Source organism: Microcaecilia unicolor, chromosome 2, assembly GCF_901765095.1.
Source record: "Microcaecilia unicolor chromosome 2, aMicUni1.1, whole genome shotgun sequence".
Classification (NCBI taxonomy): domain Eukaryota; kingdom Metazoa; phylum Chordata; class Amphibia; order Gymnophiona; family Siphonopidae; genus Microcaecilia; species Microcaecilia unicolor.
The window spans coordinates 503056865-503082587 of NC_044032.1; the positions used below are offsets into that span (position 1 = coordinate 503056865).

A 25723-nucleotide genomic window follows, 5' to 3' on the forward strand; every position below is an offset into this window, starting at 1 on the left:
TGCATAGTGCTGAACTGCAAGAATGTCATTTTAGAACAATACATAGAGCATACTTCTCTGGCAAGCAAGCATGGCATGCAGGGATAGTGGAGGCCGATAGATGCCGGAAGTGTGGAGCGGCAATGCCTTCTTTGGCACATGGGTTATGGCAGTGTCAGCGAATTCGGGGTTTCTGGACAGCTCTTGCCCGGTTTGTGTCGAGGGTTCTGAAGTGTAGAATACAGTTCACTTTTGAACGAATCATGTTTAGCTCGCCAAGAGTATGGGCACGGGGTACAAAAGAAGAGAAGCTATTTCTGAGTAAGTCTTGCATTCTGGGGAAGAAATGCATATTGAATCATTGGATAAAGGACATACCGCCCTCCTATTGGTATTGGAGGAATAAATTGCACGAGCTTATGCTGTGGGAAGCCAGAGGTGCGCGATTTACCCCCAAAAGAAGGAAGCATTTCATAAACATTTGGACTGCATACCTGAATGTTGTAGCGCCCAGAGTTAGAAGTCAGGTATTGAATGAGTTGGAATGAATGGGAATGAATGTGGAGCAAGAGAGAATGATGAGTAGGGAGAAGTACTGGGGGGGGGGGGGGGGGGGAGAGGGGGGGGGGGGAGGGAAGAGGAGGGGGGACGATGCTGAGACATGCACCGCCGACATTTGACCATATGGGAATGGCTTTAGTCTGCTAAGGATATTGATATGAACAATAAAGCTGTATGATTCGTGGTAAAGATGGAGATGGTAGATGAAGGGCTATGAGAAACAAAGCCCTGGGCAGTAGGTCGTGCATATAAGCTACTGCCTCAGGAGGAAGAATGTTCTTAATCCCAATGTCTTGAACGAATGCCCTATGGATGGTAGCACTGTTTGAAACTGGCTTGAACATAGCGGGAAGGGAAGGGAAGGGGGGGAAGGGGGGGGGACGAGTGGATGGGAGGGGGACGGGGGGAGGGAGGGGGGGGGAAATTAAAGAAAATGTTCACAAGCTGATTTGAACTAGCATATTGTTACTTGGTTGAATATCTCTCAGTGTATAACATGTTTAACTGTTGTTGTTCTTAATAAAAAAGATTTAAATATAGGAACTGTGGGACCACTGGGAGTGTGGCCCCAGTAACCTAGAAATCACAGGGGATAATTTGAGAGCGCGAGACTCACCCAGAGGCAGTTGGGACCCAGTCAGTGGAAGGAAGATGCTAGTGTAGAGCACAGGCGGCAGGTGCAGGCAGACCTGAGCTGTGCTGGGGATCGACCCTCAAAGTAACCGTGGGGTAATCCCAGGCGGGTGGCTAGGCATTTCGTGACAGTTGGAGTGTTGTAGGATAAGGTGAGGTCCCAGGGTAGCAGGTAGACTAGAACTTCTTGTGTATAGGAGGTCTTGGGGTCTTCCAGGTGGAGGTTGATATCGCCTAATAGTAAGATGTTTGAGTGGGATGAACATATGTTTCCGATGAAATTGATAAAGTTGACCCTTGATTTGGCCCAGCTGCCTCGTGATTTGTAAAAGAATATGCAGCAGAGGTTGCCCTCGAGAGTGGGCTCGTTTATAGTGAATGCAAGTATTTCTAAGGATGGTGTGAGTAGGTTGGAAATCATGGTTATGTTGAGAAACAATTTGTATATTACCGCTAAGCCGCCTCCTTTCTGGGGGGGCCATGCCAATTGCATGATTTTATATCTCAGAGGACAAAGGTCGTTTGTTATAGGGTCTTCCTTGTCGCATATCCAGGTCTCTGCGATTAGGACTAGTCCTAGATTTTCCACCCAAGTCCTTATGAGTTTTGACTTGTTTACAGCTGAGCGTGCATTTATATATGCATTTGGGATAGGTAAATAGGAATGTTGATAGTAGTTGTTTAGAGTGATGGTTATCAGCTGCCGTCTGGTGGTGTGCTGGCTTTTTAGGTGCCAGTTAGGGATTTTCCATTTGGTATATTGGTAGAAAGGGTGGGGATTTTGGGGGTTCTGGTGATCTCTCTCCACGTTCTGTATTCACGGTTGTCAAACTGGTGGACAATGTAAGCGGCATCCCGAATAGGGTAGGATAGAGATTAGTGATTGAGGAGTGTTGGGCCAGGTTAGGGCACTGGATGTCCACAAGAGCAGTAGCACATCAAGAAAGTATCTTTGAAGTGATGCCATTTTGGTTGGTTCCAGGAGCAAATAGTTTTTGTAGTTGAGGTTGGGTATTTTCTTGGGTGGTTCTTCCTTTCTGAGCAGTGTGATGTTGTCTGAGTTTACCATGTTGTTTGTTGTATGTTACCTTGTGTGAAACTGAGCTGTTTTTTTAAATGAAAGTATATTTTGTGTGAAGGTTATTGCCACAATGAAGAGTGCCCAGTGAATGATAAACTTCTCCACCTGCATAAGTGGTTTATGTGAAGATTGACCAGTGCATGTTTGAGTTATTCCTCTCCTTTTTCTACACATTCTTTTGAGTATTAATTGACTTTGTATTCCCCGGTTTTTGTGGAGTTACTGAAACATAACTCAACAAAAAACGGGGAATACAAAGAGGGGCATAATCGAAAGGGAAGCCCAAGTTTTGCTGAGGACGCCCTCGCAAAACATCCTGGTGGAGGGGCGGCGAAACCCGTATTATCAAAACAAGATGGACATCCATCTTTCGTTTCGATAATACGGTCAGGGACGCCCAAATCTTGACATTTAGGTCGTCCTTAGAGATGGTCGTCCCTAGACTTGGTCATTTCTGATTTTCAGCGATTATGGAAACCAAGAACGCCCATCTCAGAAATGACCAAATGCAAGCCCTTTGGTCGTGGGAGGAGCCAGCATTTGTAGTGCACTGGTCCCCCTGACATGCCAGGACACCAACCGGGCACCCTACTGCAGTGGACTTCATAAATTGATCCCAGGTACATAGCTCTCTTACTTTGTGTGCCGAGCCCCCCAAAGCCACTACCCACAACTGTACACCACTACCATAGCCCTTACGGGTGAAGGGGGCACCTAGGTGTGGGTACAGTGGGTTTTGGAGGGCTCACATTTACCACCACAAGTGTAACAGGTAGGGGGGATGGGCCTGGGTCTGCCTGCCTGAAGTGCACTGCACCCACTAAAACTGCTCCAGGGACCTGCATACTGCTGTGATGGACCTGAGTATGACATTTGAGGCTGGCATAGAGGCTCGCAACAAAATATTTTTAAAGATGTTTATTGAGGGTGGGAGGGGTTTAGTGACCACTGGGGGAGTAAGGGGAAGTGATCCCCAATTCTCTCCGGTGGTCATCTGGTCAGTTCTGGCACCTTTTTGTGGCTTGGTCATAAGAAAAACAGGACCAGGTAAAGTCGTCCAAGTGCTCGTCAGGGACGCCCTTTTTTTTCCATTATGGGTCGAGGACGCCCATGTGTTAGGCATGCCCACGTGAACTTTGGTCACCCTCGTGACGGAAAACAGTTGGCGATGCCCAAATTCGGCTTTCGATTATGCCGATTTGGGCGACCCTATGAGAAGGATGCCCATCTTCCGATTTGTGTTGAAAGATGGGCGTCCTTCTCTTTCAAAAATGAGCCTGATAGTCACTTAATACACAAAAGAATATGTAGAAAAAGGAGAGGACCTAGTAGGATGTTTTATTTGCTAGCTAGCTTATATATTTGCTAGCTAACTCCTGCTTCTACAGGAGGCTCTGGGATTCTTTTTGTATTGTTTGGGGCAACCAACTGATGACAGTTAAGCATGCAAATGCAGATACTCTATAATATTGCACCTAATTTCTGGGAATACCCCTGACCCACCAATACCCCTCTTATGGCTATGCCTCCTTTATAGTTGCACACTAAGAAATATAGGTGTGCATGATATAGAATAGGCACAGGGCAGATCCATGCATAACTCCTAATTATTTCCAATTAAGATTGCCTGCCGCGAGCCTAGTTGAGGGATTGACTCAAGGGGGAAAATAGGTAGGGAATGATGAGATACTGAGGTAGAAAGGTAATATTGTGATTCAATAGGTGGATTTGTGATGATTAGGAAGGTGATGGGATAGGTGAATATGGGAGATAGGATTGGCTACTGGGGTTACTGGGTGGGGTTTTAAGTGCTCAGTGTTGAAGGTAGATCAAGCAAGAATCATTGTGTGGGAGGGAGTATGAGTGTGTGAGGGAGCTTTTGTGTTGGTGAGAGATTCTAGTGTGTTTTCTTCCTTGTCGCAGTAAATTTTGCATACCTTGAGGTTGCTGTGTGGTATGCACAGTGGTGCTTTGAGGCGGTACTGCTCTGCCAGCCTGTTGCGTTGGCACTCCGTGGTGGCTTCACCAGTGTTTTCCTTCTGTAGTACTCCCTTCAGGGAGGTGCAAAGATTGGGAGTCTGTTGCAGCTTCTGTTTCAAGCACACAGCCTAGGAGCACGGATGAGCTGGTTAGCGGTTGGCAGGTGTAAGTTTGGGGTTCGGTTTTCTCGGGATATGGTGACGGGTGGAGTTAGGGTTGTAGGTGGGCTTCAGTCTTTGTTTATTGTTATGGTGCCGCGACAATCTCAGAAGGCTGGAATGGCTAGTGGTGACAGGAGAGGGGCAGACTACAAAGTTTTCCAGAAGGCAGGCAGGCCTGTGCCTGTATAGGGGGTTTAGGGGTCTTTGTGTCATGGTTGGGATGCTGATGTGAGTGCTCGGAAGGGGAGGGCCAGTAGGCCTGGTGCTGATGCAGGAGCTGTGCAGCAGCATTCCAGAGACCTTCCAGTGCTGTGTCAGCTTTAGCTGTGCTGCTTCCTTCCAGTGGGGATCTTGAAGTACCTGAACCTGGTTCACAGCTCCAGTTGTATACCTGCTGCTGCTGGTGAGTTTGTTTGGGGTGATGGGGTTTCATTGTTGGGTCTTGGGAGTGGAGAGGGAGGGGTAAGTGTGGGTTCCGCTTCGCCAAGGAGGTCTCTGGGGTGGCGATTAAGAGAGAGGAAAATTTGAAAGCAGCTACAGCATGTAGTTAAGTATTTAGATAGAAGTAGCAGAGCTATGCGGGGGTAGGTGACCCTATTGCAATATGGGGGGATTTTAATTCTTGGGATTCCTCTTTCGTTTTCATCTTCTTGGTCTGATGATGAAGTGGTGGCAGACCGATCATAATCTCACAGCCTGAGGCATCTTTAGTGACCTCGAGGGCGGAGCTGTTATCAAGACAAGGTCACATGCTTTGTGAGATTGCACCTTTGGATGTGCAAATATCACAGAAGTTGTGTTTTAAAAATTCTTTGGGTTTAATATGTAGATGTCTTTTCTTTATTAGAGGTGGAGCAAGGTAGTGGGGATAAGAAAAAGGACCAGAAGGAGGAGTCAAAGTCATAGAAAGGGAAGGTGTCCCGCAATATATTTAATTGCCACCTGGGTTTTATGTGTATGCTACTGTGTTGGGCACAACTAAACCGGCTCTTTCTCTGGGTTTGTTGCGCTATTAGGTTATGGTGTTGCGGTCTTATTGAACCTTTGGCGGGTGGGCTTGGTTAACGTATGATGAGCTTTTTCATACGAGTCTGGAGAGGGATAAGTCTGAGGCCTGGGGTGTTTATAATGTTCATATTTGGCTTTCAGTTATGACGCACCCCCTTCAAGCCAGTGCTGTGAGGGGCTTCAGCAGCTTTGTCTGTTTCAGCAGGAGGATGTGCTAGTGCCAGTGGGTTCTCTGGGGCGGGGGATCCAGGGTTACCTTTGGGGCAGTGGAGGTTTGGAGGTGACACCTAAGTGTGTTTTTTGCTCACCACTGCAGTCTCTGACAAGGAGTCCATCCTGGTTTCTGGAGTTTGGCAGTTGGGAGTTAGGGCCGCAGTCGGGCTGGAAAGTGGGCTTCACCTGGAATGCACAGGATTGCTGGACATGGCACCTTTGCCTGTTAGGTTGTCAGTCTTGGAGCGATGGTTTGAATTGTACCCTCACAGATCTGAGGAGTTCCTTTTGTGGGAGGCTTTTTCCATGAGGTTCGTGATTCCTTTTGAGGGTCCCCTGTTATGCATTCCTTTTTTCACAATTCACTTTCAGTTGCCTGGCATCTCTTCATTGTTCGGAATAAAATTCAGAAAGAATTGAGTTTGGGCAGTATGGCAGGACTTTTCTTGGCTCCTCCTTTTGTAGATTTAGTTGTTTTCCCTTTGGGCCTGGTGCCTAAGAAGGAGCCAGGGAAGTTTTGTTTAATTCATAATATTTGATTTTATGGACCCCAGTTTGTGCACAGTTCTCTATGCCTCATCTGATCAGGCAGTTGATATGCTGTGGAAATTGGACCCCGGAATGCTTATGGCAAAGGAGGATATTGAGTCCGCTTTCTGTTTGTTGCCGGTGCACCCGGAATGTTTTTATTTTCTGGGTTTTTGTTTTGAGGGTCTCTTTTATTTTGACAAATGTATGCTGATGGGGTATTCTGTTTCCTGCAACACACGAAAAGAAAGGAGTAGGCCAGTGTGGTTCCAACACATGTTGTTAATTATTAGTTAAATCACTTTATGTAACTGCAACAATGATTTGATACAGTCCTGTGCTTCATCAACACCAGCTGTTACTCATATTAATTCATCAACTGTGACTAATAATAAACAACATGTGTTCTATCCCCTTATTTATGTTTGTTTTGTTGTTAGGGGGATTCTTCTGTTACTTTTTTTGCCTGTGTTCTGTGTCCTGCATATACTTTAAGACTTTATCTTCCTTTGTGCATTGGGTGGTAGAGTAGGTCTCGGACTCTGTGTCTATTGTTCATTATTTAGATGATTTATTTTTAATGGGGACCCAGCATCGAGTTCTCACTGTCAGGCACTATTTTCTAGTTTTTTTGTTTGTTGCGCGGGATCTCGCTGGCAAAGGACAAATTGCAGGGTCCATGTACAAATTTGTTTTTTAATTGCTTTGAACTTGATTCACTCCTCTTGGAGTCGAGGCTGCCTTACAAGAAGGTCCACAACCTATTGGAAGCTATTCAGAGGTAATTGAGAAGAAAAGCTGAGTTTGACTGAAATTCAGTCTTTACTGGGTAGGTTTAATTTTGCTGTGTATGTGATTCCCATGAAGAGGGTGTTTTCCTGGTGTTTAATGTTGTTGTCCCTTGGGTTGAGGAAGAAACAGTTTTTGGTCAAGATTCCCCAGGGTGTGCGGGAGAATTTGCGCACTTGGTGTGTTTCTGGAGCAGTTCATTAGGGTGAGTGTATGGCAGTAGCCTCCTGTATCAGCGCAGGATTTGCACTTGTACACCGATGCCTCGGGTGGCCTTGGTCCTTGGTTTTGGCATCTATTTTGAGGGCACTTGGTGCACACACCCATGGCTGGCTTGGTGGTGGGAGGAGGGCTGGTATGCCAACATTGCTTTGTTGGAGCTCTTACCAGTTTGGTGGCTTTAGTGGTATGGGGTGAGAGGTTTGCGCATAGGCAAATGGTGTGTTGCATTTAGATAATTTGGCTGTGGTAGAAGCAGTGAATCAGCAGACAGCTTGTCCCTTAATAGTAGAGTTGCTTCTTGGCATGTCCCAGGGGTGGATAATGGAGTGGCTGGCACGTCCTCTCAATTCCTGTGGGGTTTCCTTTGGGGCACTGGGGTTTTGGAAGTGATGGCCAAGTGTGTTTTTTGCCCACTGCTACAGTCTCTGACAAGGAGTCCATCCCACCTTCCAGAGTTTGACAATTGGGAATTAGGGCCGCAGTTGGGCTGGAAAGTGGGCTTCACCTGGAGTGCACAGGATTGCTAGACATGGCACCTTTGCCTGTTAGGTTGTGGACCCGTTTTCGATCATTGGTCCCCCCTTGGCGGATGAAGTGGAGACAGATGCCTGTGGAGCTTTGGGACAGTTTTTGGGAGTCTTTGCAACACTGTTGAAAAGAGCGTTGGTAGACAATACTTGGAGATCCGACTGGGCTGGTTGGGCCTATTTTATGCAGTTTGTGGGCGGGAGTTTGAGGGATAGTATTTTGCCAGCTGCATAGAGTTCTGTTGTGGAATTTATTCTCTCTGCAAAGTCTTAGGGTTGGTCATTGGAAATTGTGGTTCAATCCCTCATGAGTTTGAGCTTTTTGACAAAGCTTAATGGTTTCTCTTACCCAAGTGCTTCATTTCTAATGTGAAAATCACTTAGTGATTATGCATGTGGGGTGCGGCTGGGTTCAGGTCATCTGGTACGCTGGCCTATTTTGCATGATACTTTGGTACTTTTACTGGGTGCGCTGCATCATGTCTGTATGTCTGGTTTTGAGATGATGTTTTATGCAATATTTCCAGTGGCATTTTTTTGCAGGGCTGCAAGGCAGGGAATTGGTAGTGTCTAATAAACATTCTGCTGGCCACACTGGGCTGTTGGTGTCTGATGTGTTTTTTCATCCTGGGGTATTGGCTTTGCGGATTCGTCGCTCAAAGACGGATCAATTTGCATGGGGAATAGGTCTGTCTGCAGGCTTCGCCTCATTTGGATTCTTGTCCAGTGCATTGTGCACAACAGTATGTTTCTAGTCACCTGCCAAACGGATTCTATTGGTAGGTGCATGCTGATGGGATGCCTCTAACTTGCTTTCAGCTTGGGGCAGTTTTGAAGTAGGCTGTGGGAGTGGCTGAGCTAGAACCATCATGTTTTGAGACTCATTTGTTTGAATTAGTGCAGCCTCTATTGCTGCGCGGAATGGGGGGGGGGGGGGGGGTCAGTGGCACTGATTCACTGGATAGGCCACTGGTGTTCTGCTGTATATCACTGCTATGTGGGTAATTGATGTGGTCCTGTCCTGTTTTTTCTGGGTTTTCTTGTCTGTTAATTTTACAGGATCATTGCCTCCCAAGATTTGTATATGGATGTGTTTCCACTCCTATGTTTTTTTAGGCTCATAAGAGAACGGTTGAGTCCAGGTGGGGCCTGAATCTTGGTTTGGCAGCCATTGGCATCAGGTTCCACTGGATGGGATACGGGGCATGTCTTGGGACCAGTTGCTCTCTACTTTGCTGCAAGCGAAGCAATTCTCCTCTCCTTATTAGATTTTGTCTATTGGTGGGGTGGAGGGGGGGGGGGGGGGGGGGGGAGGAAGATAATGACCTGTGTGCTGTAAAAGGTGCAAACTTGATTCAGGCTGTGAAATGGACTAATTTTTTAAGCTGCATGTTATTTTGCTCAAACTCATTTGGTTTGGTCCAATATTATCCCGAGGTTGGTGTGGCGAGGTGCTAAGAATGTTCAAATGATGGAATGCTTGCACAAGTGTGTGAACACAGATGCGGCTCATTTTGGGCATGAATTAGGTGGTCTGGTGGTGCGGCTTTAACTGCTTGCTAAGGATTGTCCAGCGCTTTATCGCCTGGGTGGCATACAAATTTATGATGTAGGGTTGGACATTTTTCTTAGTACAGTTCAGGACTTGTTGCAGGATTGTTATGGCAAACCTGCAGCAGCACACATTGTAGAAGTGCACTGACAAGCTTTGGGCTGTCACCACTTTGGTGGGGTTACAGTGGGATCCAACTAGGTGGTGTCTGGGTAGCAGGACTGTTAATAGGACTTTGGGTCTGGGATTTGAATGAGACTTTATGTGCATCACCACCATAAATTTTGGGTGTGGCTCAATGACACCGCGGGCCACGCTAATTCCCTCAGTTGTGGTTATCTTAAAAGGAGCCAAGACCTAGCGGCATCACAGGCCATTGTTTGTAATACATCTGTTGAATTATTGTTGTGTACTAGGCATTTAGGTCGATACCGACTAACTGCATGGAAGGGAAGAGAGGGTTGGGGGATAATGGGACTTGGGTCATTTGGGTAATTGTTACTGAAACCTATTATTGATTAATTAATTGTTTAATAAAACTGCAGCCAATGTTTTGCCCAATTAATTATTTTGTGTTTTTTGTTGTTAAGATGAAGTGGTGTGCTTCTGTTTTTTGCGAGTACATAAAGGTTTGTGTGCCGATGTTAAGTGCTTGTTAACTCCAGTAATTGATTATTAGCACCAAAAGGACTAATTAGTTCATGCGTGGATCTGGTATCCAAACCCCAAATTGGCAACCTATACAGAATCTGGGAGAATATGATAGGGATGGACCTCACTCAGAAGCCAGGGTATGTGGCGTATGATCTCAGTTTCTCAAATTTACCATTAATGCTTGCTGTAGTACTTGGATCATGGCAAAGAGAGCTTCCTCCTGGAGTTCAAAAGATGTAGTATGTATGTTTTGCTTGGAAATTGCTTTTAATCAAGTTTGTGGCACCCAGAATGATGAGGAAATTTTTCTGTATCTTTCTGTCACATTTTCTTGGTCTCTGAATCTCTTGGTACTTGATGATGACCTTCCTCTACACACTATGCACAGAATAATCACTTGGTACTGATACTTCTGCATTATCAATGTTGTTCTCATGTTTTTCTCATTTACTGTAATGTTTGGTTTACTTGCATTGGGCTTCTTATCATTTAGAATGTGAATGTTCAGTCTCAGCATACACTGATTCTGATAAATTACCTCATGGAGAGTTTCCTTGTTCATACATCCAGGTTTTTCAAGATCTTTAAGTAGCAAGTCTGTAGTTCCAAAGCTGTATGACAGCATGGGACTTGGTAGCTAATTAACAGCTTGTATCTTCTTCCATTCTGTTAAAGTACCTTTCACTATTGACTTTAATCTCCTATAATATTTGTTGCTGAACTTTTCTTTTAGTAGTTTGTGCTGATAGCTTGTTCCTTCCTCCTAGATATTTATATATACCTTTCTGGTCCTATAAATTTGTCTTAGTGATCAGTTAGAGTTGAATGGTAGTATGCTAATTAGCGTTCACAGTGCAGTGACTTTCATGAAAATACCATAATATCTCAGAGGGTGATTGCAGAGTTGTGCTGAGCACCTTAATCACAATTAATTTGGGTATCAAGGATATTGCAATGATTTGGATGATATATAGTACAGTGCTAAAGAAATAAGTAGTAGTAAATTGGTAAAATTTAGCGTAGTCAATATAAATGAGAGAGATCTTTTCAGTCTTGCTTAATTTTCCTCTAAAGAAGATTGTCACAAAGTCATCCTAATCTCATCTGAAAAGCTTTTCACTGTAGAGAGGGGGATGATGCACTAAAACAATCGTTAAAGCCCTTCCCTTACCGAATCCTTAGCGAATCAGTAAGAAACGGGCATGCATCAAGGAAATTGCATGCAAATGAGCTGGTCACTGCTAGGTCATTTGCCAGTGATGTTGCCAGTGACTGTCAAGGTCTTTAGAATTAAGGCTAAATACACAGTCTAAGGAGTTAATAAGAGTACCCAGTAGATTAAGTGCCATTGAAAACAAGAGTGTTGTCAGAGAGTCTCCCTGAAATATTCCGTACTGGATCTTGATCATGTTTCAAGTTTATTAATACTTGATATACTGAATATCAAAATCCATCAATGCAGTTTACAATTAAATAAAACCTATGACATTTAAAAGAAAGGAACACTATTACTATCAAGATAGAACAAAGCAGACATCCAAAGTAATAATTCTGCAGTCTTCAGCATCACAATCAAGACACCACCACTGTCCCATTAAACTGGTGCAGTGTATTATCATAATTGTCCAAATGATTTCTCAAAAAAGTAGGTTTTTAGGCCAGCTGTAAACTTTTGATAGGAAGGTTCAAAGCACAAATGAATAGGGGAAAACTGGTATTCTGTGCACTAACTTTAAAATTTTGTACTGTGTCCTCACTGATAACGATGTTAGAAATGAGTTTCATCTTCGTATGTCAGATGGTGGTGTTTTGCCACATTTTCATGATGGACTTGATGGTCCAGGGTTTAATTTCTACATTTCAAGGCAATGAACAAGGGTTAAACGAGAAGTAATGCCTCTACCTCTATAATTCATCAACAGATGGCAACACTAATGCACTACACAGGTTATTTGAAATCTCTTCCTTGTTCTTTGAAATCTCTTCCTTCAGCTCAGTTAGAGAAGTGTTTGTGTGAAGAGACTGTTTGCTATTGTTTTTGCTTATGAAATGGAAGTATGCAGTGAGCACTCAGTGTGATTGAAGCAATGTGCTGTGACATTTCTGACTGTTGAAGGATTCCCTCCAATTGTAATTCTCTATTGCATGCCAAGTGTGTGAGGATCACTCAAAGGGAAATTGCTAAGTGCGTTAGAAATTTCCCTTTGAGTGATCCTCTAATTGACCTTTGCAAGTTTGTCAACTTTTTCACATGAGACTCGTCTGATGTTGTTACGGATTGACTAATTCATTTTTAATCACAGAAATCAGCCTTTATTTGTTCACAGTTAACACAGTCATCACCATACAACCTGCATGTGACATTGAATTTCAATAGGAGGGACCCCTTCAACATTCTGAAATCATGGCATATTGGCTTAAATTGCACTGACGAATGTTCACTGCATTCTTCCAGTTCACAAACAATAGCAAAACAGCCTGTTTGTTTTTTAAATCTCTTCTTTCACCTCAGTTGACAAGAAGTATCTGGGTGAAGAAGAGATTTAAAAAACAAAAGTGAAAGTGTGTAGTGCATCGATGCTGCCATCTGTTGATGAATTATGAAGGTTGAGGCATTACTTTTTATATAACCCTCATATTATCCTGGAGCGATCAAAGGCTTTCTTATAATCAATCCATGCTATTCTGGATGTTTGCTTTTGTTATACTGGATATAATGGCTTTATTCTTCATCAGTTGGTGTTGCTGCTGCTTTCTGGTCCTAATTAAAAGACCTTACCCCCTTCTTACCCATCTTTTTCTCTCCATAGTCTTTTTACTGTCAGGTTGCTTATCTGCTCAATGTGTATCTTTCCTATCAACAATTATAGTTCTTTTCCTTTTTAATATTGTTTTTAAGTATTGTAAATCACTGAGACCTGCTAGTTAGCATTAGCAGTATAGCAAATTTTAATAAACTATAATCTATAGTTCCATATACTCCCTTCTTATTTCCCTTCTGCTATATTGTATTATATAGAATAGAGAATGACATGGGGACAAAGTTTGACCCCGTTCCCATGGGTTCTGTCTCCATTCCCGCCCCGTCCCCGCAGGTTCTTTCTCTGTCCCCGCCCCGTAGGCCATTCATGACAAAAATTAACTAGAACAATTAGGAACATTAAACTATATAAGTGGAGGCATGTGCAGCAGAGCAGTCATTATACAATTATAAAGGTGAAAAATAATCAACAAAGGAAATTTAGCAACCTACAGTGGTGGAAATAAGTATTTGATCCCTTGCTGATTTTGTAAGTTTGCCCACTGACAAAGACATGAGCAGCCCATAATTGAAGGGTAGGTTATTGGTAACAGTGAGAGATAGCACATCACAAATTAAATCCGGAAAATCACATTGTGGAAAGTATATGAATTTATTTGCATTCTGCAGAGGGAAATAAGTATTTGATCCCCCACCAACCAGTAAGAGATCTGGCCCCTACAGACCAGGTAGATGCTCCAAATCAACTCGTTACCTGCATGACAGACAGCTGTCGGCAATGGTCACCTGTATGAAAGACACCTGTCCACAGACTCAGTGAATCAGTCAGACTCTAACCTCTACAAAATGGCCAAGAGCAAGGAGCTGTCTAAGGATGTCAGGGACAAGATCATACACCTGCACAAGGCTGGAATGGGCTACAAAACCATCAGTAAGACGCTGGGCGAGAAGGAGACAACTGTTGGTGCCATAGTAAGAAAATGGAAGAAGTACAAAATGACTGTCAATCGACAAAGATCTGGGGCTCCACGCAAAATCTCACCTCGTGGGGTATCCTTGATCATGAGGAAGGTTAGAAATCAGCCTACAACTACAAGGGGGGAACTTGTCAATGATCTCAAGGCAGCTGGGACCACTGTCACCACGAAAACCATTGGTAACACATTACGACATAACGGATTGCAATCCTGCAGTGCCCGCAAGGTCCCCCTGCTCCAGAAGGCACATGTGACGGCCCGTCTGAAGTTTGCCAGTGAACACCTGGATGATGCCGAGAGTGATTGGGAGAAGGTGCTGTGGTCAGATGAGACAAAAATTGAGCTCTTTGGCATGAACTCAACTCGCCGTGTTTGGAGGAAGAGAAATGCTGCCTATGACCCAAAGAACACAGTCCCCACTGTCAAGCATGGAGGTGGAAATGTTATGTTTTGGGGGTGTTTCTCTGCTAAGGGCACAGGACTACTTCACCGCATCAATGGGAGAATGGATGGGGCCATGTACCGTACAATTCTGAGTGACAACCTCCTTCCCTCCGCCAGGGCCTTAAAAATGGGTCGTGGCTGGGTCTTCCAGCACGACAATGACCCAAAACATACAGCCAAGGCAACAAAGGAGTGGCTCAGGAAGAAGCACATTAGGGTCATGGAGTGGCCTAGCCAGTCACCAGACCTTAATCCCATTGAAAACTTATGGAGGGAGCTGAAGCTGCGAGTTGCCAAGCGACAGCCCAGAACTCTTAATGATTTAGAGATGATCTGCAAAGAGGAGTGGACCAAAATTCCTCCTGACATGTGTGCAAACCTCATCATCAACTACAGAAGACGTCTGACCGCTGTGCTTGCCAACAAGGGTTTTGCCACCAAGTATTAGGTCTTGTTTGCCAGAGGGATTAAATACTTATTTCCCTCTGCAGAATGCAAATAAATTCATATACTTTCCACAATGTGATTTTCCGGATTTAATTTGTGATGTGCTATCTCTCACTGTTACCAATAACCTACCCTTCAATTATGGGCTGCTCATGTCTTTGTCAGTGGGCAAACTTACAAAATCAGCAAGGGATCAAATACTTATTTCCACCACTGTAGATATGTAAGGGCCGTCACACATGTTAACATGGTATTTCAGAACTTGAATGTAAATATTGTCAATTACATGTGTATGTCAGCCATTCTGAAAACCTACATGTGTGAATGCTACTAATTAAATACAAAGGCCTTACATTTTTTTTCAAAAGGAAATATACAGTGGGAGATAAAGGAGGAAACCACCCGTAACACTAGATCTACCATTCGGTCAGTCTGATCCCTACATAAATTAGATTGAAAACGTGAAATATTATAAAATGTCCTCATATCTCTTTGTTTCTTACTGAACTTTGAATATATTGTCACCCTTTGGGGCTCATTTTCAAAGCACTTAGACTTACAAAGTTCCATAGATTACTGTAGAACTTTGTAAGTCTAAGTGCTTTCAAAATACGCCTTATTATATGCCTGTTCTTTGTCACCTGTACTTTGTGTCAGTAGAATTTTGTTTGCTGAAGAAATGTTATGAAACAGAAGTTCTGAATGTCTCCTAATTTTGTTTTTCAGCATGGAGACTGTACATTTGACTCAGGCAGATTCTTATCTAGAAGCGTGCCGAATGCTCATTTCCAAAGATGTGATTCCCATCTTATTAAGAAATATGGCTTTCAGTGACAGTTTCTCTGTGCATGATGTAGAAGGGTTGTGTGACGCTATTAAGATACAATTTCAAGGAACAGAGAACAAATTACAAGAAGAGCATGAGAGGAAGATGGTAGCTCTAACAGCTGAATGTAATCTGGAGACTAGGAAAGCAATGGATATACAGTACCAAAGAGAGATGGCAGAAAAGGAGGAAGCCGCAGATCTGATGAAGAATGCCACTGAGTTGGTAAGTCTGCTTAACAAGGAATCAAAAATTGTAATGTGGTTATGGTATCTTTGAGTTTAAAGTACAATACTCCTCCAATAAGCAATTGAACTATTGATTAGCATTATGGGCTAGATCTATATATGGCGCAGAAAAAAGTGCTATTCTATAAGCCGCACTTAAAATTAGGTGTGGTTTATAGAATAGCGCTTGCACTCGAGAATCGAGCCTAACTTCAGGTGTGGCCATTTGCACCAACTGAAATGTGCAAATGTATGCACCTACATTAGTTGCATATTCCTATTATTCTATAGCTACCTGCGTAAATTTTAGGAATGCCCCATTATGCCCATGCCCCCTTTTTCAGATCACGCACAGATTTAAGACACATAAATGACAAATCTAATTAGTGGCAACTATTGCAGGTTAAAAAGCCAATGATTAGCACTAATTGACTCATTCAGTTAAATTGCGCATACAAACTGGGTGCATGCCCAAATGTGTACATACAATTTGTGGCGGCTTTTATAGAATTACTGGGTATCTGTGAATCACACATGGCAATGCTGGATCATTTTTATTTCCATTTTTCATTTTATCTATCTTTCACATACTGGATATAATTTCAAACAAGCCTCTTGTGGCATTTTTAAAGATTAGATTAATGATATGGAATCACATTCAAAAAGAATTGGTACAACATTTAAATGTAGGTTGGTCGCTTTGTTTACTTATGATATATATCATTTTGTGCTTTGGTGGGAACCTTTTTTTTTTTTTTTAAATGGCAATGATGCAGGTCAGTTTCATTTATGTATAAGCTAATGCTTTTTACACGATCTGATACCCGCAAGCAAACCTTCTCCGGAGTAGCCCCCACACTCTGGAATGCATTGGTGAAAGGCTCCGCTTAACACAAGACTATCTCTACTTCAGGAAGCAGGTGAAAGCTTGGCTCTTCAACCAAGCCTTTAATGGGAGAAGTAACTAACTTGTTAGTCTCACTCACACACATAACTCGGGCTGCACATACTGCAGCTGGACATGTTTATCCACTCCTAGTCTAACTGAAATAATATTAAACCATCTCTCTGACCTCATGTGCAACATTCTTCAAATCAGTCACCTTACTTTCAAATTCTTCCTACTTGCTTACTCATCTGTATGTTACAACTTTGCCTTACCCTTCACTACCAATTTTATGGGCAATACGATCATTTGGTATGTATTAGTAAATAATTTTAGTTATGGTTTTTTTTCAACAACTTATTTTTGATTAAAGATGATCATTGTCACAGAATACGTGCTTTGAAAGTTCTTTTTTTAATCTTAAAATTTAAAATATTACATTTTTTTCGTACCTCCACTGTCCTATTTATATGGTATCTTTTGCGTCTTGGAGATCTTCTCTTAGTAATGTTAACTCTGTATATGCACCAAAAGGTAACTGAACAAAAAAAACATTTTCAGAGATCGGCTGTCCAACCAAATTGTGCTCATTCAGTCAACCAGGTTGCAATGTATTACACCAACAAGCAGGAGGGCACAGGATCACGCCCTCTGTTAGGAAGCCATCTGGATGTGGAGCCAACACGGCATATTCATGCAGGCCACTTAATCTGGCACGCAAAAACAACAGTCTGACCGAAAGGCTGAGCAGGGTTATTCAACAACATGAGTGGTCTCTCAACATGGGCATTGTCCGCGAGATCTTCCAAGTGTGGAGCACTCCCTCGGTGGATCTCTTTGCCACTCAACTGAATCACAAAGTCCCTCAGTTCTGTTCCAGACTGCAGGCTCACGACAGACTAGCTTTGGATGCCTTCCTCCTGCATCATGGGGATATGTCTTCAGTATGTGTATCCTCCCATTCCTCTTGTGGAGAAGACTTTGCTGAAACTCAAGCAAGACCACAGGACCATGATCTTGATTGCATCTTACTGGCCATGGCAGATCGGGTTCCCTCTTCTGGAGTTTTCCTCTGAAGAACCATGGAGATTGGAGTGTTTTTTGACCTTCATTATTCAGAACAAGGGATTTCTTCTGCATCCCAACCTTCAGTCTCTTACGCTCAGCCTGGATGTTGAGATCCTAGAATTTGCTTCTTTGGGTCTGTCGGAGGGTGTCTCCTGGATCTTGCTATCTTAGATTCCACTAAGAAGTGTTATTCTTTCAAATGGAGGAGGTTTGCCATTTGGTGTGAGAGCAAGGCCCTAGCTGCTATTTCCTGCCTTCTTGAATACCTTCTACACCTCTCTGAGTCTGGTCTCAAGACTAACTCCATAAAGGTTCACCTCAGTGCAGTTAGTCCTTATCATCATGTAGAGGGTAAGCCCATCTCTGGACAGCCTCTAGTTGTTCGTTTCATGAGAGGTTTGCTTTTGTCAAAGCTCCTTGTCAAACCTCCACCTGTGTCATGGGACCTCATTATCGTTCTCACCCAGTTGATGAAAGCTCCTTTCAAGCCACTGAATTCCTGCCATCTGAAGTACTTGACCTCGAAAGTCATTTTCTTGGTAGCTGTTATTTTGGCTATGTAGAGACAGTGAGTTTCAGGCTCTAGTAGGTATTGCACCCTTATACTAAGTTTCATTACAACAGAGTAGTCCTCTGCACGCACCCTAAGTTCCTACCAAAGGTTGTGTCGGACTTCCATCTGAACTAGTCGAGTGTCTTACCAACATTCTTTCCCCAACCTCATGTCCATCCTGGCGAGAGCACCTTGCACACCTTGGACCATCGATCTGACCCATTATGACTATTCTTATGTTTCCTATTTGTATTTATTTTGGTTTATTTGATATACCGCCAATCCCCAGATGGCATCTGGGCATGGGCGGTTTACAGTAAAAGCTCTCAGGTATTTACAAGACTAGCTGCTTTGGAGATGTGTCTCTGTCATATTTCAGTTTTGTGTATTTATGTTTTGTATCCTTATATATATATATATATATATATATATATATATATATATACATACATACATATACGGTGCACTCCATTTAAATGCACGTCAGATAAGTGCATGCTCTGTTTAACTGCATGCCGTACTTCGGTCCCATTTTTGGCACCATCAATTTCTATGGGGACAAACTTCGGTTTATCGCACTACTGATAAGTGCAAGATTCGCTTATATGCATGGTTTAAGACTGCTCCTCTGCAGGAAAGACTCCGCATAATTGCGCGCACGGAATATGGAAGCCAATTGGCGTGTGACAACCATCGAGATGTCAAATTTACTGGTCCACAGGCAGAATAAGCAAAAGTATGTTGTTAGAGTGTACACTGGGGTCGTCGTCACGGTGGAACTGTAAGACTTTAACACTGGCTGAGTGAATAGAAGTTCTTAAAAAATTAGAAAACAAACAGTCAAGCATCTTTTGCTAAAGAATATGGTGTCAATCCCAGTCAAATTTCATGTGTCTTGAAGCAGAAAGACCAGCTTCTGGAAGAGTGGCAAACTAATAGAAATCCTCAACGGAAACAAAAACGGGCGGGAAAAGCTGATGAGGTAGAAGATGCTCTTCGGTGGTTTTCTCAAATCAGGAGCAGACAGTTTCCTGTCAGTTGTCCACTGCTTATGGAGAAAGCTAACCAGCTAGCTGAAAGTCTTGGACTAACTGTTGGATGGTTAGAAAGATGGAAGGAGAGGAACAACATAAAATTCAAGAAACAGCATGATGAGAAACAAGATGCTAATGACTTTGGTGCTGAAAATTGGGTTGTTTCAGTTCTTCTACCATCTTGAACAAGTTTGCACCTCGTGACATTTTCAATGCTGACGAAAACAGTCTCTGCTGGCGAGCGATTCCTGATGGAACACTTGCATTGAAACATGCCAAAACTACTGGAGGTAAAACATCGAAGGACCGACTGACGATCCTCCTTTGCTGAAATATGGATGGGAGTGAGAAGTTGGAACCCCTCGTCATTGGAAAGAGCAAACAGCCCCGTTGCTTCAAGAAAGTTAAGCAATTTCCTGTGTCATACGAGGCTAACGCAAATTCATGGATGACTGGGGAAATTTGGAAGCAGTGGCTAAAGAAGTTAGACACTGGAATGTGGGCACAAAAGCGTCAGATTTTGTTGCTTTGTGTTAATTGTGCTGCACACAGGGATGATGTCAGGCTGTCTAATGTCAAGGTGGTCTTCCTGCCACCAAACACTACCTCTCTGATCCAACCTCTGGATCAGAGAATAATAACCAATTTCAAACAACATTATCGGGCTCTTGTGCCACGTGGTCTGATGAGCGTTATGGATGACCAGATTGGCAAGGATAAACGTGATGTTGAACTGGCTCGTAAACTGGATCAGGTGACCCTCAGGGGGAGGAATGCTGGCTTCGGCCTAACCCCTGGTAAGCCTTTCCTCAGCTGAGAGGTGCCCACCTCTACCACCGGCTGCCTTTCAGGTGCTGTGGAGGACTTGCAGCTCATCTGCATATCCTTACAGCCTTCTCCGGGGTGACACCCAGGTCCACCCCGATCCACTCAGGGCCTCCGCTCTAGGTGCGGGCATTTTTCTCTTTGTATCTAATCTTTTTCCAGTTGCTAAAGTACCTTAATCGTTTATGGCCCCTATTCACATTCTCTTCCTAGCTCTGTCCCTTCCTAATCTTTTCCCTCACCCCCTACCTCTCTCCACTACAGGAACTCACTTCCCATCCATTGACTTCATCATCTCACCTTCTCTCCTACCCTCTTCCTCCCTCTTGGCTTTTAATCTCCGTCTCTTTCTTCCCTCCATTTTGCCTTCCCCATTCCACCTAAATACCTCTCGCCTTCGACGCCTTCGAGGCCACACCTCTCCTACTCTCCTCCGCTCTCTTTTACTCCTTCTCTTACTCTCAGCTGGTGACATCAATCCCAATCCTGGCCCTCCTCACCAACTATTATCCAAACTCTACAGATCTCACCGTGACCTCTCTAACCTCATCTCTATTCCTCTACTCCCCTCCTCTTCTCTGCCCTTCTCTTGCGCCCTATGGAATGCCCGCTCTATCTGTAACAAACTCCCCTATATCCAGGACCTCTTTATCTCGCGTCACCTCCATCTGCTCGCCATAACAGAAACCTGGCTCTGCCCTGATGACTCTGCTTCAGTCACAGCCCTGTGCCATGGCAGTTATCTATTTTCACATACTCCTCGCCCTGCTGGCCGTGGGGGCGGTGTTGGACTACTTCTCTCTCCCTCCTCCAGATTTCAACCCCTTCTTCCACCTCAATCTCACTGTTTTTCCTCCTTTGAAGTCCACTCTATCCGCCTTTTCTCTCCTCTGCCTCTTCGAATAGCGGTCATTTATCGTCCCCCTAATAAGTCCCTTTCATCCTTTCTCAGTGACTTTGACGCCTGGCTTGCCTTCTTCCATGATCCTTCCTCCCCTTCTCTCATCCTTGGTGACTTTAATATTCCTGCTAATGATCCTTCCAACTCTTATATTTCCAAGTTACTCGCTTTAACGTCATCCTTTAATCTCCAACTATGCTCCACCTCCCCCACTCATCAAAATGGTCACTGTCTTGATCTCATCTTCTCCTCCAACTGTTCACCTTCTAGTTTCCTTGCCTCTGATCATCCCTCCTCTGATCACCATCTTATAACTTTCACACTTAAATCTCCTCCTTCCCAGTCCCGTCCTATCCTATCTAATTTATCTAGGAATCTTCACGATATTGACCCTTCATCTCTATCCTCCCATGTTTCAAACCTCCTCTCTACTGTGGCACCATCTACGTCTGTCAACGAGGCTGTTTCTTCTTACAACAATACTCTATCCTCTGCCTTAGACACTCTTGCACCTTTGATGACCCGCCCTGTAAGGCGTACAAAACCCCAACCTTGGCTGACTTCTAATATCCGCTACCTACGTTCCTGTACCCGCTCCGCCGAACGCCTTTGGTGGAAATCTCGGGCCCTTGCTGATTTCTTACACTTTAAGTTCATGCTGACCTCCTTCCAATCTGCTCTTTTACGTGCCAAACAGGATTATTATATCCAACTGACCAACTCTCTTGGCTCTAATCCTCGACTTCTCTTCACCACATTGAACTCTCTCCTCAAGGTGCCCCCTCCCCCAACTCCCCCTTCATTATCTCCTCAGACCCTTGCTGAATTCTTTCACAACAAGGTTCAAAAGATAAACCTTGCTTTCTCTACCTCACCAGCTCTCCCTCCACTAGTCCGTTCCCCTCTCTCTCCTTCCCCTCATTCCCTTTCCTCCTTTCCTGAAGTTACTATTGAGGAAACTACACTTCTCCTTTCTTCCTCAAAATGTACCACCTGTTCCTCTGATCCCATTCCCACCCACCTTCTTAATGCCATCTCTCCTACTCTTATTCCTTTTATCTGTCACATTCTCAACCTCTCACTTTCCACTGCGACTGTCCCTGCTGCCTTTAAACATGCTGTGGTCACACCTCTCCTTAAGAAGCCTTCACTTGACCCTACTTGTCCCTCTAATTACCGACCCATCTCCCTCCTTCCTTTTCTCTCCAAATTACTTGAGCGTGCTGTTCACCGCCGCTGCCTTGATTTTCTCTCCTCACATGCTATTCTTGACCCATTACAATCTGGTTTTCGCCCTCTCCACTTAACCGAAACTGCGCTTACTAAAGTCTCCAATGACCTATTACTGGCTAAATCCAGAGGTCAATATTCCATCCTCATTCTTCTTGATCTTTCCGCTGCTTTTGACACTGTCGATCACAGCATACTTCTCGATACCCTGTCCTCACTTGGATTCCAGGGCTCTGTCCTTTCCTGGTTCTCTTCCTACCTCTCCCTCCGCACCTTTAGTGTTCACTCTGGTGGATCCTCTTCTACTTCTATCCCTCTGCCTGTCGGCGTACCCCAGGGTTCTGTTCTTGGTCCCCTCCTCTTTTCTATCTACACTTCTTCCCTTGGTTCATTAATCTCATCCCATGGCTTTTCCTACCATCTCTATGCTGATGACTCCCAAATCTACCTTTCTACCCCTGATATCTCACCTTGCATCCAAACCAAAGTTTCAGCGTGCTTGTCTGACATTGCTGCCTGGATGTCTCAACGCCACCTGAAATTAAATATGACCAAAACTGAGCTTCTCATTTTCCCCCCCAAACCCACCTCCCCGCTCCCCCCGTTTTCTATTTCTGTTGATGGCTCTCTCATTCTCCCTGTCTCCTCAGCTCGAAACCTTGGGGTCATCTTTGACTCTTCTCTCTCCTTCTCTGCTCATATCCAGCAGACCGCCAAAACCTGTCGTTTCTTTCTTTACAACATCCGTAAAATCCGCCCCTTTCTTTCCGAGCACTCTACCAAAACCCTCATCCACACCCTTGTCACCTCTCGTTTAGACTACTGCAATCTGCTTCTTGCTGGCCTCCCACTTAGTCACCTCTCCTCTCTCCAGTCGGTTCAAAACTCTGCTGCCCGTCTCATCTTCCGCCAGGGTCGCTTTACTCATACTACCCCTCTCCTCAAGACCCTTCACTGGCTCCCTATCCGTTTTCCCATCCTGTTCAAACTTCTTCTACTAACCTATAAATGTATTCACTCTGCTGCTCCCCAGTATCTCTCCACACTCGTCCTTCCCTACACCCCTTCCCGTGCACTCCGCTCCATGGATAAATCCTTCTTATCTGTTCCCTTCTCCACTACTGCCAACTCCAGACTTCGCGCCTTCTGTCTCGCTGCACCCTACGCCTGGAATAAACTTCCTGAGCCCCTACGTCTTGCCCCATCCTTGGCCACCTTTAAATCTAGACTGAAAGCCCACCTCTTTAACATTGCTTTTGACTCGTAACCACTTGTAACCACTCGCCTCCACCTACCCTCCTCTCTTCCTTCCCGTTCAGATTAATTGATTTGATTTGCTTACTTTATTTATTTTTTGTCTATTAGATTGTAAGCTCTTTGAGCAGGGACTGTCTTTCTTCTATGTTTGTGCAGCGCTGCGTATGCCTTGTAGCGCTATAGAAATGCTAAATAGTAGTAGTAGTAGTAGTAATAGTGTTGGATTCCCTACATATGCAGAAAGAAGCCTGCAATAATGTTACACAGGCAACCATTGTGAATTGCTACAAGCGGGCAAGCTTTGTTAAAGATGTGGAGAGGGACAAAACAGATGCAGCTGTTGCAAATGCGTCAGATGAACAGGTTATTGACATCCTAGCCAGTGTTACTGAAGAGGAGTTTCATCGCTACATAGCTGTTGATTACGATCTACAAACAGCTGATGACAGCACTGATGTTGAGATATGCGCCTACACGCAGGCAACAACGGCTGAGGATGGAACAAATGATGAAATGAGGAGCGAGGCACATGCTGAGAAAATTCAACAACCTCCTCCTGTCACTTTTGCAAGAGTGCTGGAGAGTCTCAACACCATGTGGGCCTATCTGGAGGCCACTGGATGTCAGTGCTATAACAGCTTTTACCGTCTGGCAGATGTACTCTGTGGAACTCACAGACCCAAGAGTGTACAGAGGACTATAACTGATTACTTCAAGTAAGCCTAATGTCAGTTATCAGATGTCAAGCTTCTTTGGGTCACAACGGTTAAGTGCACGCTCTGGTTAACTGCATGTATTTCTTTGGTCCCAGACCAATTATATATGTATATAATTTGTAAGTTAGCATAAAATTTCCTTTTTTTTTTTTTTTTACTTTCTAGAAATGTTTGTATATAAGAGTTCGTAGTGAAAAATATAAGCGACCTAATCAATTTTTGGAAATCACTGAAGACCTATCTCTTCAATAGAACATATCACAACGACCCATCACCTGAACTTTAGTACATTACTGTTTTAATTATTATTTCATTATCGATCTCGTTATACCCAATGTTTTATTCCACTATGATACTCATATTCTTGTGTTATTATTAATTGTATCTCTACTCAGCCATGATTTCCAGGGCAGAACATTGTAAGCCACATTGAGCCTGCAAATAGGTGGGAAAATGTGGGATACAAATGCAACAAATAAATAAATTTTAATTTTGCAGAATTAAACATTTTTATGAACGGTAAAGGCTTAACAAAAATGCATTCTACCAGTCTAGGTGCAATGCTTTCTAGCAGAAACCAGTTTGTGTCTTCTAGATTAAAGGAAGAAATGCAAAATATCAGACCACCTAATGGATTCCATGTGCAACATAAACATCTCCACAGATGACAGCACTGTGCAACAAATCATTAGAGTAAAGCTTGTACCTGCAGCACAGTAGAACATTATAAATAGCAAAATGTTGACAGCAGAGAAACCTTTGGGTTCAACATGTTGGGATAATTTATTCTCACCATTGAGTCCTTGTTCACATATTGACTGATACTGTTTTGGATTTAAAGCCTGCTGAAGCTCCTGTACATCTTTGTTTTTTCAAGTACTCTGATGCTAATTTTTAGCTGTTGGATTGTTTCTCTGTTGATTCATTTTTACAATAGCGGCTGGGCAAGAAACAAGATTCCATATCAACCTGAAATATGTGTACACCTATCCCTCTCTGGCAGGGGAAAAGCAATGTTTCAGGGCTCTTAGTGCTTTTATGATACATCAATACTTGCTTAGCCCCACACCCCCACTTTTTTTGCCGCCTTTTCATCCTTTCAAGTAGTCCCGCCGGCTTTACTGTTCCCATTGCTGCCTCAACGCTACTTGCTTAGCACCACTGCGGTTGATTTTTCTTCCAGTTTTATTTGTCTATCTATGCTTATGTTTGGTGCATTTACCTGTCATCAGTCTTTTTAAAGGCTTGATTTGGCTGCCTTACTTATGGTGTTCCATTCATTGGCTTATACAGCAAACAGACTCCTGAAGCAGCCATTTTTTCGCCGAAACACAGCTCAGTATCGAGTATTTTTAATTTTCTTTTAATAAAGCTCTTTGATTACTCGCCTCCACGGTGTTTTGGAAGTGTTGTGTTGATCTCACTACTTTTTTGCTTTTCTTTCATTTTTACTTACTGTACGTATCAGATCTAGTTTCTCCACTTTTGTTGGTATTTTGTTTACATCAATAGTTCAGAAATAATGACAAGTAAATCCAAGGGAATAGGAGTTTAGTGGTGTATAACTTTGTAAATGATGATTATCTATGTATATACACATAGATAGATGTTTATATTTCTTTATTTATAGTTATTGTTTTTAATTTTTTTTAATTAAAATGACTACATTGAGATATCAAAGCC

General features: G+C 43.5%; 1 protein-coding gene across 2 annotated transcripts in view; it reads left to right on the forward strand.

The window, feature by feature from the left end:
- Window positions 1-25723, forward strand: part of EVC2 (EvC ciliary complex subunit 2) — a 351907-nt gene that overhangs the window by 173575 nt on the left and 152609 nt on the right. For both annotated transcript variants that reach the window (XM_030191177.1, XM_030191178.1), the window contains exon 9: window positions 15244-15568. In XM_030191177.1, coding sequence (XP_030047037.1) covers window positions 15244-15568 — 325 coding nt within the window. The remainder of the gene's footprint in view (window positions 1-15243; window positions 15569-25723) is intronic.